Source organism: Watersipora subatra, chromosome 10 (assembly GCF_963576615.1).
Source record: "Watersipora subatra chromosome 10, tzWatSuba1.1, whole genome shotgun sequence".
In the NCBI taxonomy this organism is placed as follows: domain Eukaryota; kingdom Metazoa; phylum Bryozoa; class Gymnolaemata; order Cheilostomatida; family Watersiporidae; genus Watersipora; species Watersipora subatra.
In genome coordinates, this window is record NC_088717.1 from 51009064 (window position 1) to 51023985 (window position 14922).

General features: G+C 37.4%; 1 protein-coding gene across 1 annotated transcript; it reads right to left on the reverse strand.

Moving 5' to 3' along the window:
* Positions 1-1258: 1258 nt before the first annotated feature.
* Positions 1259-10933, reverse strand: LOC137407182 (potassium voltage-gated channel protein Shal-like). The gene is made up of 4 exons (XM_068093785.1): positions 10898-10933; positions 4838-5844; positions 3722-3882; positions 1259-1485 (listed from the first exon to the last, which is right to left on the reverse strand). The coding sequence occupies exons 1-4, from the start codon at positions 10931-10933 to the stop codon at positions 1259-1261; spliced, it is 1431 nt and encodes a 476-aa protein (XP_067949886.1).
* Between the last annotated feature and the right edge of the window lie 3989 nt (positions 10934-14922).

The window sequence follows — 14922 nt, forward strand, 5'->3', positions numbered from 1 at the left end:
AATCCATTACCATACTATGAAAAAACCAGCTAAAACAAGATGTTACATTAGAAAATGTGTTTTTAATTGTTGTAATTCACTACCTATGCTCACAAAGTAACAAATACTTATTTAGTTGTTATGGTCAGAAATCAAATATAACATCACTATGTACACTACTATATATGGAGTTTTTACCTTCGAGACAGACATTGTGGATAACGGCTATTTGAGACAGCCGTTATGTTCGACTAGATGATTAGACCAAGCTGAAACGAAACTGTAAAGTAGCGAGCATCTACATGTATATTTGATAAAGACTTTTCGGTAGAACCCAAACCGTTGGTCATAAACTAGTGCTACGAAACGTTTTATATTGAGCCTTTTATTGGCCTTTCATTTCACGTCAAAACAATAACCATGTCGAGTATGTCGTTGAAATAAAGGAATTCCAACCTACGGCATTTTCATGATGGCTACGATTAACTGTTCGTTTTTGAGCTTTTAAAAGCTTGTAATCACATTTCCACGTGTTTTAAACCTACAACACAACAGAGTTAGACATAGTAAACCTTTTGATACCAACTATCTGTAATGTGAATTTTGTTGCAAGTCAACCTTTAATTATTATGATAAAACTACTTCTAAATCAAAAGTATCTCTGAAAAGACTTTCTTAAGTTGGAGCGACTGCTGAACTTTATACCTAGATAAGCTTTTCTTATACGATTATTATTGTTATTATATCGATAATCTATATTAATAAATACCACTTTATCATTGTGTTTGTCTGTTAGTACACGTAGATGTTGCGCGTTTCCGCAATTTTAGACGATTTTATAAAAACTTTGCAAGCTTCATGTTGTCTGCCAGATTGCCAAAATATTTGGTTTAAAAATTCCTTCTAGTTTTGGAGAACCAGCATCTTAAACATCTATCACTGGCTTAGTGCTAGTAGGGATTAAACCGTCTCAACAACAAGTGAATGTATTAATATGCAAGTGATATTTCTCAGTCAGATAGCAGAGATAAAAAGAGTGATGACATTGATAAGGTGTATCGCATAAAAAGCTCTTCATCGAATATTCAATTGGAGTGTATTCATAAGACAGTTAGTATCGTTAATAGCTAATATAATGTATAATACATTATATTAGCAGGTTGCCTCTATTAAATATAATAGAGGCAACCTCATAAAATGAGCTGCATCTCGATGTGAGTGTTTCATAAAGTGCATTTCATGAACTTTACTCTCTGATTGAAAAACCAAATTTATTAAATCAAGGAGACAACTTGTCTCTCTGTTTCCGGTCTGATTCAGCTCTCTCCCTTTTCTTGTTGTGCTCATAAACCACAGCGAAGTTCCCTCCAACAATGGCGATAGGCAGGGCAGTTATGGTAAGCCCCATAATCATTACTACGACTGTAGCGAGATATCCGGGTACAGTGGTAGGGTACATGTCTCCATAGCCCACAGTTGTCATGGTTACAAGGACAAACCAATAGGCTGCAAGCAAAATTACACAAAGGTCGGCTGCCCTCTCAACTTTGAGCCCTAGCACTTACAAAACTTTTGGGTTCTATGCATGTAATTGCAACCAGTTGTTGGTGTTGCAACTAAATATATTGAAATATTATAAATATAATATGTTAATTATACTGTTATAACGTATTAGTATAATATAATAATTATACATATAGTCAAAATATATTGCTCAAGTAAAAACTAAGTTGTAGCATGTACCTACTTTCATAAAATTCATTTACTGTTTTAATAATTAGCTATATACATGGCATATATTTTTGGCTTTGATTTCAAAAACCAAAATGGAAGATACCTATAATAATATGTATACAAACAAAAAATATATTTATGTGTATATTGTAAACATATATATGTAAATACACAGCAACATATGTATAAAAACTTATGTGGTTATGTACATCTACATTGTGTATATGCATGTATTTCTGAAAGTTTGTCGTCGTTGTATATGTCCAACTAGTGCTACAAAAATCTTGGAATAAAGAATCCGTATTGCAGAAGATTCGATCTCAGAACCTCCTGTTCTCCAGATGATTAGCTAAAAAATTGAGCTGTGTGAGATGCATGGATTCATTGGGCGATATAAGTCACTATAACTTGCTCTCACGGCTCTTATTAGTAAGTTTAGCAATATGGGTATTGGGTACTAGCTTGCTCAAATTAGCCATTGGCAATGTGCCATGCTAATGTCAAGTAGCAGGCAACTCCATGTACATTACCTGCCTTTGTTTAAAAGATATCTTCTAATACTCGTGTGATGCCAAGTATTACGCTAGTGTGTATATGTGTATATGCTCATAAAATATATATTTTATATATCTATATATATATATTTCTCAAAGTCCGTGTGTACGTGTGTTCGTCGGAAATCCGGCTATAGATCTTAAAATCTTGGAATAAATATTCCGTACCGAGGAGGTTTCAATCTGGAACCAAGCCGCCCAGCCAGTATTACACCTAGCCCATAAGACTACGGAGAAGTCAAATTCCTAGCCTGCCAATATAAGTCATTATATCAGAGCAAAACCTAACTGCTTTGCGTATGACGCGGGTCATAGCATAACGTCACGATAAGCTGTTCGCTCACATTATTAAACTTGTTAATAGCAAAACTCTCACTGCTTCTCATTGTTTATAAAACAAAAAACTTTGCTCATGATATGTAGTTGGAAAGTTAGAATGGCAAATGTTGTAATATGTTGAACACAAATCAATTTTCTGTCCAAATACTCTTCTATTACACGGGCAACGCCGAGTGGCACAGCTAGTACATGTATATTTATATATGCATATGTTATTATTGTTAGAAACGATAGTTTTATAAAGAATAAAGAAAACTCAGTACACAAAGTATTGAGTCAAATATAACACATTATATATATCTCAATGTTTGTCTGTTGACTGTCGCTTGTCTGACCAGTTATAGCGATAATGTTTTAACAACACAAAATTCCAAAAAAAATTTCATTGTAATCATAACAAAACAGACTTCATTTGGAAAAAAGATAAGTAACTTTAACCTACTTCAAAACTTTAGTTATATATATATATAGTTACATATATAGCTATATATATAATATGTATATATAGCATGAGTATATATATATACACAAAATAATTACATGGACATATATATTTGTGTATACATTGTATATGCATAAATATATATCAGCGTGTGTATGTATACTAGCTGTGCTACCCGGCGCTGCCCAGATAATAAAAATCAGCTTATAAACAATGAGAAATAATAAGATTTGCCTGCTACTTGCCAATAGCCTGGCACATTGCCAATGAATAATTTGAGTTAGCTTACTAATAAGAGCTACGACGTTACGCCGTCATGACGTTACATTCTCATGATGTTACGCCATCATATTACGTCATGACCGAGAGCAGTAGTTTATTTGCTCCTATATAGCAACATATATAGCCTATTTAAAATGTCAAGCTTGTGTGGCAGAATTGGTAAGGTGTCAAACTGGTAAACCGAAGGGCCTGAGATCAAATCTTTTGCAATACGGATTCCTTATTCCAAGATTTAACAGCCATATCTGGAACTACACACATACGGAGAAATAAATGTAAGATATATGCATTAACTGACCAGCAGTTTTTAATTACATTTACATTAAATGCAACTTTAAACAGTTTGCATCTTTTAATTCTTTTACAGCTCACCTGACAATGGAAATCTTACCTGATGGAATGCTGTTGAGAGGCAGGCCTTGACCGACAGTGTTTAAAATGCTAAAGTAGACCAGGGGACCAAATATGAGGACAGACATAGCCAACAGGACAACAAGTAGCAGGATTTCTTTCCAACTTCTGTACAGAGTGATTAGTAAGATCTTTAGTCCGCTGTAAAAAATACTGACCTAAAGATAAGTTACTAATATGATACTGGGTGACTAATATGATACTGAGTGACTAATATGATACTGAGGGACTAAAATGATAATGAGGGACTAATATGATACTGAGTAACTAATATGATACTGAGTGACTAACATGATACTGTGTGACTAATATGATACTGAGTGACTAATATGATACTGAGGGACTAAAATGATACTGAGTGACTAATATGATTCTGATTAACTACTATGTTACTAAGTGACTAATATGATACTGAGTAACTACTATGATACTAAGTGACTAATATGATACTGACTGACTAATATTGTACTGAGTAACTAATATGATACTGAGTGACTAATATTATACTGAGTGACTAATTTGTTGCTGAATGACTAACATGATACTGAGTGATTAATATGATACTGATTGACTAATATGATACTGAGTGATTAATATGATACCGAGTGACTAATATGATATTGAGTGACTGATATGATACTGAGTGACTAATATGATACTGAGGGACTAATATTATACTGAGTCACTAATATGTTACTGAATGACTAACATAATACTGAGTAACTAATATGATACTGAGTGATTAATATGATGCTGAGTGACTAATATGATACTGTGTGACTAATTTGATACTGAGTAACTAATATGATACTGAGTGACTGATATGACACTGAGTGACTAACAGGATACTGAGTGAATAATATGATACTGGGTAACTAATATGATACTGAGTGACTAATATGATACTTAGTGACTAATATGACACTGAGTGACTAATATGTTACTGAGTAACTAATAGAACAATACGACTGATATGGACTATTAGGTCTAATATGGTATAGGTTCAAAATTACTTCTTGCTATCATGGCAAAAGAAGTTGACTTGCATTTTTGATTTTTGCAGATGAGATGTTAAATATATCACAATGTCACAAACCTGTAAACATAAGCGTAGCTGAACAAACGAAAATATCTCGCTTGTCCTATTGCAATTCTGATAACACTTGCAACCATAGAGCTGACACACAACTGATCACTCTCCGGATATCGATCAAGGTCTGTTAATATGATCATCACAACAGGAGCTGTCAGCGCAAAGCACACAAACTCTATTATCGATATTATCATATCAACTCCGTGTATAGTCTTCCAAAACTGTTTTTTATTTGGACAGGTTAGAAATCTAAGCCAGATTTCAGCTGCGAAAATGAATGTGACATAGCCAAAATTTGTAGCAGACTTCGGGGCTCCCTTTATCCACTGGGCTAAATATTCTTCACAAGACATATCTAGAGAGAAAAGCTGTGCAGAGTCATTTCTGGTAAGGCCTCCTGTTTCACTCCATAGAGAAGGAACTGAATAGATTGCCATTGTAAGTCCAGAAATGATTGTCAGTAAAAAGTAACAGAGTGCATATACTTTTGCACCTGCTTTAAACTTTGTATCTTTTCCAAATGGATCAGTCAAGAAGCACCACACGTAGTAGGACTTTGGATAGTCTCCATCTGCATTTTTAATTTTGGGTTTTAGTTTTTTGTTGAAGTACTCAAACTGCCTGTCAAGTTCTTTTTCTTCAGACATATCTTGAAAGCAGCAGTTTGATACCGCTTCAGTATCAATCTCCCAGAATTCCAAGTGCAACAGAAAGTTTGAGTAGCAGACATTCTTAGGACAGTGAAGCTCATCGCTTATGTAGAAATTTAAAACCTCTCTGAATATTTCAGCGTCGCTCTCAAAGAAGTAATTGGCACGGGACGGTTCCTTTTGCACCAACTTGCCGAGTCGAGATTCGGGGTATTTTAGCAAAGTGCCTACAGTACTAACAAAGTTATGTCCGGAGATGTTGATTATTATTTTCTTAGCTGTTGCTGATTGAGGAAGTATTCTTTTCTTAGGCAAATCATGAGAGACAGCTTCTTTTACCAGAGCTTCAACAGTGTTGACCTACAAAGTATAACTGCGGTACTTACGCTAGCTCATTGACAACTTTGAGTAAATTTCATATACTTATTTATATTACTTTATTGGCGATGATTTTATTTCAAACAAAGGTTTTATGCAAACTATGTAAAAACAGTAATGACCCTCCCACTGTACTGTAACAAAAAATCTATAACCATTAACTTGCGACTAACCTTACTATCCAGTAATGAGCATGAATTTAACAAGGCAGAACCACCTTATCAAAAAGCACTCAATGACAGTAATTATAGCTATACACTGAAGTAAAAACACATCCTGGCTCAGCCATCGACTAACAAGAGACAGCGTAAGCGACATATAACATGGTAATACTCACCTTTTAACGCCGATGTACAGACCACAGGTATTCTTTAGTGGGATATTGCTGAAGCCGAGGCCGGACCTTAGACTGTACACACAAAAAACAACAAAGGTCCACGTAGTTGTAAGCAAAAACAAAAGTATCCATCTAAATATCTCACCAATCCGATGAGCAACACACACAAAAACTAAACCAACCGACAGTACCACCCATCATGCCAAAACACTCCAAGTTTCAAGTCATGTCTGGTACAACTCACTTTATGGTTTCTCAAAACTTGTCTCTAGTTCCCTATTAATTTGAGACTGTCCGATTACTATTTGCTAAATGGTCGCTGCTAGCCTAGCCTAGCGTCCTGCTTCAACACCTCAGTAACTATTGGGGAAACGTTCGGGAGCACTCAGCGATGCCTCGATAGTTACTGAGGTGTTGAAGTAGGACGCTAGGCTAGGCTAGCAGCGATCATTTAGAAAACAGTAATCGGACAGTCTCAAATTAATAGGGACTTGGAGACAAGTTTTGAGAAACCATAAAGTGAGTTGTACAAGAAATGACTTGAAACTTGGAATATTTTGACATGATGGGTGGTGCTGTCGATTGGTTTAGTTTTTGCTTGTGCTGCTCATCAGATTGGTGAGATATTTGAATGGATACTTTTGTTTTTTCTCTTAATTACGTGGACCTTTATTGTTCTTTTTGTGTGTGTAGACTACGGCCTGGCCTCGGCTTCGGCAACCACAGGACACCTGTGGTACAAACTAACATATGCAGACAGTTTAAAAACTAGATACATGTTTTCCCCCTACTCATTCGCTGCAACAAGTATTTAGCAGATACTATGTTTTCATGACTCGAATGATGCATTTATAATATTATATATATGAGCAATCATTATTGTGGTAATCAATAGTCATATTTTACAATATGTTTTCCACAAGGTACCACAGCGAGTAAACTAACTAAAAAGCAGTGTACAACAAAAAAATAAAATAAAAAAGCAAAGAAATTATAGTCTAAACTAAATAGCTAGTGAATAGTTTAGCTAATATAATAATGTTGGAACTGAATGCATAAAATATGTAAAACGTTAGCTTGAGGATTGATGTGAGTATTGCTTAAAGAAAAAGTGGACAAATAAAAGCTCTGTGAAAGTAGTTATACATAATCTATGACAACAAATTTCTAGTTATGAAAACAGCGTGTAATATTAAAATGTTAAAATAGGTAAGGCTAGATGGTGAATGGTATTATTGGTCAGAGGATAGTAGGTTTAGTTTGAGTTTTGTTTTAAAAGATTGCAGAGGAAGAGTTCTTAACTGAGTGCAGAGGTTATTAAATGAATTTAGCAGGTTACTGTTGAGTTTGCTGTGGTTTATGGCACTAGGTAATTTATATTTGGTCCTGGTTTTGTGACCATGATTTACGGTTTGAAAGCTATTGCTGAGATATTTAGGGCAGTTATTGTGGAGTATTGAATGAGCAGTGAGGCAGGTAAAGTACTGTGATAGCTTCGGTAAAGGAAGAACACCAGTAGTGCTTGTTATTAAGTTGGTAGGTGGTAAGTGATGGTTTTTATGGGGTATGTTTAGGTCTTTGCATATAAGTCGTAAAGCTTTTTTTGTAACATAAATAGTGTGTTGGTATATTTTACAGGTGTTGTAGGGTAGAACACATGTAGGCCATATATAAGATAGGAATGTATAAAATTATAGTAATATAGTCTGGCAGTATCAAAGTTCATAAGATTATGAATGTTATAAAATAAACGTAGGTTAGATAATATTTTATTTGAAATGAATGAGATTTGGTCTAGCCATAATAAAGAGTTGTTGATGATAAAGCCAAGTAGTTTAAAAGGAGATTGTCTTGTTAGGGTACTGTCGAATATAAAAATTGTCAGAGGGAAATTCAATTGTGGATTTACTTAGATATAGTGAGATTCCGCAATGTTATGAAGCATCTGATTTGTCACACACTCCTGTTGGATAAGTCTTAGGTCTGAATTTATTTTAGATTGGAGGCATGAAGGGTCAGTTTTGGATATAGAGAATGAGGTATCGTCAGGAAAGCATGAGGTGTGCTGTAGAGTGGTAACTTAAGTGAATCATTTATAAAAATTTGAAACAGTGTGGGTGCAAGAACTGAACCTTGTGGAACGCCAGTACCTATAGGACCGTATATACCAGGGGTCAGGAACCTGCAGTTCTGGAGCCGCATGCGGCTCTTTCACTCCCTCCCTGCGGCTCCCTCTGACTTTGGATCTTTTTATTTTTTTACCATAATTATGCCTAGTAATTAATAAAAATATAAAAGTTTTATCATTAGATTTTGTAACATAATTCAAAAAATTGTAATTATGGTGATAAATCAAACATTGTTGCTTGCTATGCGTTACTATTTATGTGCCAGTAAGACTGCCAAAATTACACCAGCCGGCACGACACTCCTTGAATTTCTTTACCCCAGGTAGGCAAACTATGGCGAATACTAAGGAAAGTGACAGAAGAAAACAGAACATTTTTATCTAACGTGGACTGATTCATTTGCTTTCACTGCTGATGAGACTGGTTCACCAGTTTGCTTAATATGTGATGAGAAATTTGCAAACAAAAAGTCTTATCGTCAAATTTTGCAAACATCTTGTTAAAAGGACTGAACTAAACATGAAGTTGCAATTTTTCTTAAAATTAACCTTAAAAACAACGTAATATTTTCACGTTACATTCAAGTTATTATTAGCTATTTTATTGTTCTTTGCAGAAACTTAATTTTTTTTTCTCAACAGTTATATTATTATACATCCTACACCTTTTTGTTTTATGGTGTAAAAGCTAAACAAAAATGTTACATGTAGTAGTTATTTTTTTGAAATTTAAAATATCAAAAGGGGTTTGTGGCTCCCACTGCGTTCTTTTCTGTTGGAAACGAGTCCAAATGGCTCTTTGAGTGGAAAAGGTTACAGTCCCTTGCTATAGGAAGAGCATCTCAGCAGATATATTTTTTTTTTCACGCATTGGTGCCGTTCATTCAGATATGACCTGATGGTGTCAAGAAATTTAACAGTTATTCCTATGTTTGCAAGTTTTGAAATAAAGATATTATGATTAATCATGCCAAAAGCTTTGTGAAAGCCAAGAAAGATAATGACTAAAGTATTTTTGTTCCTGACCATGTTTGACCAAGTGGAGTAGAGATGATGAATGATTGGGATACAAGAGTGGTTTTTTCTAAATCCTGACTGTAAGCTGCTTATAGTGTTGTTGTTATCTAAGTGTATTTGAAGCGCAGTAAGTATGTCTTTCGTAAATTTTAGAAAGTAAAGGAAGTACAGATATGCGTCTATAATTAGATAAATTATTTTTATCACCACCCTTGTGTAGTGGGGTAATTATAGCAGTTTTCTATAGTTCAGGGAAAGCTGCTTCCTTAATAGCTCTATTAATGATATCTGTAAGCTGGATGATTATAAATGGCAGTGATATGCAAAGAATTCGAATTGAGATGTTGCCAATACCTGTAGCTTTGTCTGAACGATTGCGATGCAGTATGTTTACTACATCGGCTGTATGTATAGGTGAAATAGTATTTGAAGCATGTGAATAGCTATGCGAATTAAGAGTCTAACTGCGTTAGTTTTTGATATTTAGATTTCTAGAAATGTTGATAAAATGTTTGTTAAATGCATTACCCAACGAACGTGCAGGGGTATCAGTTTCGGATGACATATCTGGATTAGTGCTGTTTTTGTTAGTGTTGCGCATAACTTGCCACAGCTTTTTGATTTGCGTAGCTTTTGACTCTAAAATTGAATTAGAAATATAAATTTTCTTCTTTTCATGTATTAGATTTGTCGAGTAATTTCTCTGTGTTTTATATTTGTTCCATAACTGCTGACTTTAAAGTTTATCTCTCTTTTCCATATTTTTTGGAATTTCAATGTCCAACCAGAAACCCACTAGCCAGCAAAACCCACTAGCCACTAGAACCCACTAGCCAGCAATATTTTAATGCGCATGATTCGCAAGTGCCGTTTCCATGATTCGCAAGCATGATAGATTCGATAAAGTTTTGCAAATCGCAAAAATTGCTTAGCTTGCGGATTTATGCCGTTTCCATGATGCGGTTAACTTGCAGATCGGCTCAAACTTACACATCATGCAGGTCATGGAAACATAGTGAGACATGCACTAAAACTCAGCTACTCCAGCATTCCTAACATGAAGCAACGCATAGACTTGCATAACAGATCCTTGCTAAACAACTAGGAGAGCACGACTGCAAGTAGGAACCGCAGTTGCAGAGTAAGGAACAACTGCCTACTGGATGAAAACTGCCTAGCTACAAACATAACATACCAGGGTATAGTGGTCTAGAGGAGACACAGGTGCCAAGACCACTAACATAGGCCTATGCACAACCGATTTCAAATGTACATATAGAAACCACAAGGCTTCATTCATGCTCTTATAATTCATAACTCCGTAAACGCATCTCAATACAAGCGATAGGATTAAATGGAAAATTATGCAGAAAGCCCAAGTCTATTCAAACCTAACAAAGAAATGCCATCTGTGCCTTACTGAAAAGTATTACATCATTTGCAGGCCAGAAACATCCACCTTAAACAAAAGAAGTGAAATCAACAACACAATCAGACACTCCTTGAAATATCTTCTTAGCCTATATGATTCAGGCAGAGGCGAAGCTACGAACACCAGCAACACCAGGAGAGGCAATTCCAACAGCCATTTAACGCAAGTTCTCTGACGAGTGCAGAAGCACGAAACAGAAATGTCGTGACCCCAGGGAGAAGCATTAGGCTGGATTTTAAGATAAGTAACATTAACCTATTCCAACACTCTATTTAGTTATAACACTCCGCACTTTTTAGAGCGTAGAGTGCTGTTAGCAGTAGGCCTGACTACATATATATATAAATAGACATATAATTATAACTAAAGTTCTACTATATTATGTAATAATATAGTAAAGTAATGGTAAAATAAAAGAGCTCTACAAGAAATTTGGGCAAATAGTACTAGTTACGGAAGATAGTTGCACTTAATTTGCAGCTACTGGCAGTTTCATGACGTCTTCTGTCAATCTTCAGGCTGCTACTAAAACTCAAGATGGTAACTGATATTCCTGCCCATATCAGAGAAAAGGACGGGAATATCAGTCACAATCTTGAATTTTAGTAGCAGCCCGAAGATTGACAGGAGAAGTCATGAAACTGTCAGTAGCTGCAAGTTAAAGTTATACAGGACAGATAGCGCAGTTGGTAAGGTATCGGGACCGTGATCATTAGGTCCTCGGTTCAAACCCCAACAACTGCACTTTTCTAGTGGTCCTCAGACAAAACCCTTGCTTGTATAATGTCTACAACCTCTATGATGAGTGCAATAACCAAAGCCATGCCGGCTCGGACGTCGCCCGGTCAAACAAGGTCCGCGCTGCCTGTAGCTGAACCAGGACAAGGCAGTGAAAAATGGGCTATTGGTTCAAAACAGATGAAATGGACCTCATGCAGTGCTACTTTATGAGTGAACCTCAAAAGTGGGGCGACATAGAAAAGATGCGTCAACTGTGGATAAACATGCCCCCTGAATTGCCACTAACCGCTAAGCAACTTGTAGCTCAGAGGAGTAACATAATCAAGCGGCACCTCATATCGGAACTTGAGGTAGATGAAATTAGGGAACAGTTCACCCAAGTAACCTCAACCAATGAGGAGTGCATGTCAACACACACTGTCACGAATACACGATCATGTGTTGATTCACAGGTTGAAGGGTTCATGCACTTTGACCTTGACCCAAGGGTGACAGAGCTTGCGGAAAATATCATCAACAAGATGTCAGCTGCTAGTGATTATGGTTGCAGGGTTCCACTACGAAGAGTTAGCAAGGCCATACCCAAGAAGCTGTTAGAAGACCTTAACTTGGCACTGGAGTCGATCTCAACTGAATCAATCAGTGAAACTAATGCCTTAATCTACAGTACAGCAACCGTCATCTTGGAGGAGATGGATATTAAGCCAACAAGGCTTCAAGCCATTCCATCCTGGCAGCTGAGGCTACAAAATAAGATCAAGGACTTGCGCAAGAAAGTTAGTAGGCTCAGTGAGAGATCTAACCACAGTTTGGAGCGTCCAAAAAGGGAAGCCACAATAGGAGCTCTAGAATCTGCCAAACAGCAGCTAGTAGCACTCTCGGCACGACTGAAGCGGTACACCAAAGAGCAGGATAACAAGAGAATGAACAAACTGTTCATCAATAATCCATCTAGAGTGTATTCCCAGTTCAAAGGTGAACTGCAGAAGACAATGTCTGAGCTTTCCCGATCTAGCACTTCAAAGTTCTGGAAGGACATCTGGGAGAAAGAGACTACTCATAACACCACTGCAAATTGGCTGAAGAGGCTTAAAGAGAGCCATCAACACACTGTGGCTCAGCAAGGACTCACCATCAGCAAAGAGGACATCAAGTGCAGAGTGCAGCGTATAAAAAACTGGGCAGCACCTGGCCATGACATGATTCAAGCTTTCTGGTTGAAGAAATTGAAATCACTTCACACTAGAATGGCTAAGCAGATGGAATGCCTAATAGAACAAGGTGACCATCCAGAATGGCTGACCAAAGGAAGAACTGTACTTCTGATAAAACATCCAAAGCAGGGGCCGATTACCACAAACTATCGACCAATAACGTGCTTGCCCACCACCTGGAAACTGCTCTCAGGGATAGTTGCAGACAAACTGGAAGAGCACATGAGTCACTATATGACCAGTGCTCAGAAAGGAATTGGGCGCAACACTCGAGGAGCCAAACATCAGTTACTGGTGGATCGGACGGTCTGTCAAGACAGCAGGAAAAGGCAAACCAATCTTGCCATGGCTTGGATTGACTACAAAAAGGCCTATGACTCAATTCCCCATAGTTGGATACTTGAGTGCCTCAGTATGTACAATGTTCACCCTGCTCTTGTGGCATTCATCAAGATGTCAATGATCAAATGGAGGATGAAACTGGAGGCTAATGGCAAAAAGCTGGCGAGTGTCAAAATTAAACGAGGCATCTATCAAGGTGACTCCTTATCACCGCTGCTATTCTGCATATGCTTAAACCCTCTAAGCAATATGCTGGAGGAGACTCAAAATGGGTACCAGTTTAAGAGTGGCACCAAGATAAACCACCTCTTTTACATGGATGACATCAAGCTGTACGCTAACAAAGAAAGAAACATTGATTCGCTAATACACCTCACTCAGGTATACAGCAAGGACATCGGAATGACCTTCAGTAATGTGGAAGGCTGATTCTTAAGAAAGGCCATTCTATGCTCACAGATGGACTAAGAATGCCAAATGGTACTATCAAAGATATAGAAGAAGCGTACAAGTACTTGGGGATAATGCAAAGCAACATCAACCACGAAGCCGAGGTACGTCACAAAGCCATTACCGAATACAAGAAACGCCTTCGGCAGGTCTTACGGAGCCAGCTCAATGCCAAGAACCAAGTCATGGCAATAAATACCTACGCACTGCCAGTAATAAGATATTCAGCAGGCATAATAAAGTCGACTGAGGAAGCCATCAAAGAAACGGATATAGCAACTCGTAAACTGCTGACCATGCATGGAGCACTCCACCCAAAATCTGATACTACTAGATTGTATCTTGATAGGAAAGATGGCGGTAGGGGACTCAAAAGTGTGCAGCAGACAGTGAAAGAGGAGGAGCAAAGCATCAAAGCATATGCAGCCTCCATGGCCACTTCAGATAAGTTGCTAGCTGAATTTTAATCGGCTGCTCTTACAACGGACCTACGCCCTGATGATGAAGAAATTGACTGGCACACGAAACCTCTTCATGGTGCTTACCACCAACAAATATCTAAGGTTGGCGATCTTCACCAGACATATATGTGGCTGAACAAAGGAAATCTAACGGCCAATACAGAGTCGCTAATCATGGCAGCCCAAGAGCAAGTGCTCCCAACAAGGCAACTCCAAACAAAAATCTATCACACTAGAGACGATCCTAGATGCAGACTGTGCAAAGATGCACCTGAGACCATCCAACACATCATCAGTAGATGCAAGCAGCTAGCAGGAAACGCATACACTGAGCGGCATAATCATGTTGCAGGTGTTGTGTATAGAAGTCTATGTGATGAGTATGGCCTTAATAAACCACAACACTGGTGGGAAGCTCCTGGTAAGGTCAATGAAAATGACCGCGCTAAAATCCTCTGGGACTTCTACATCCGAACTGACAAGCATGTCTTAGCAAGCCAACCAGATATAGTGGTGGTAGATAAGGAAAACAAGATGGCTACTATAATAGACATAGCAGTACTCAATGACTACAATATAGCCAGCAAAGAAAAAGAAAAGGTAGAGAAATATCTCCCTCTTGGAGAAGAGATTAAAAAATGCTGGAATGTACATGTAAGAACAACTGTAATCCCAGTAGTCATTAGGGCACTGGGCGCAATAACACCGGCGCATAAAATGTGGCTTGCCCAAATACCAACAACAATCAACTCAGGTGAGTTGCAGAAAAGTGCGCTATTGGGAACAGCTAAGATCTTAAGGCGAGTGCTCAAACTCCCAGGTCTCTGGTAGGAGACCCGATTTAGAGCAGAATATACCACCCATACGGGGTATCCGGGGTGAGGAAACAATTTTTTATATATTTTTATATATATATATACATATATATATATATATAT

Coding starts and splice junctions, on each gene's coding strand:
- LOC137407182 (XM_068093785.1), bottom strand. CDS start 10,933: ATGGCTGTTGGAATTGCCTCTCCTGGTGTTGCTGGT. Junction 5,845..10,897: donor CCTCTCCTGGTGTTGCTGGT/GTTCGTAGCTTC, acceptor TATACTTTGTAG/GTCAACACTGTTGAAGCTCT. Junction 3,883..4,837: donor AGCTACGCTTATGTTTACAG/GTTTGTGACATT, acceptor TATTTTTTACAG/CGGACTAAAGATCTTACTAA.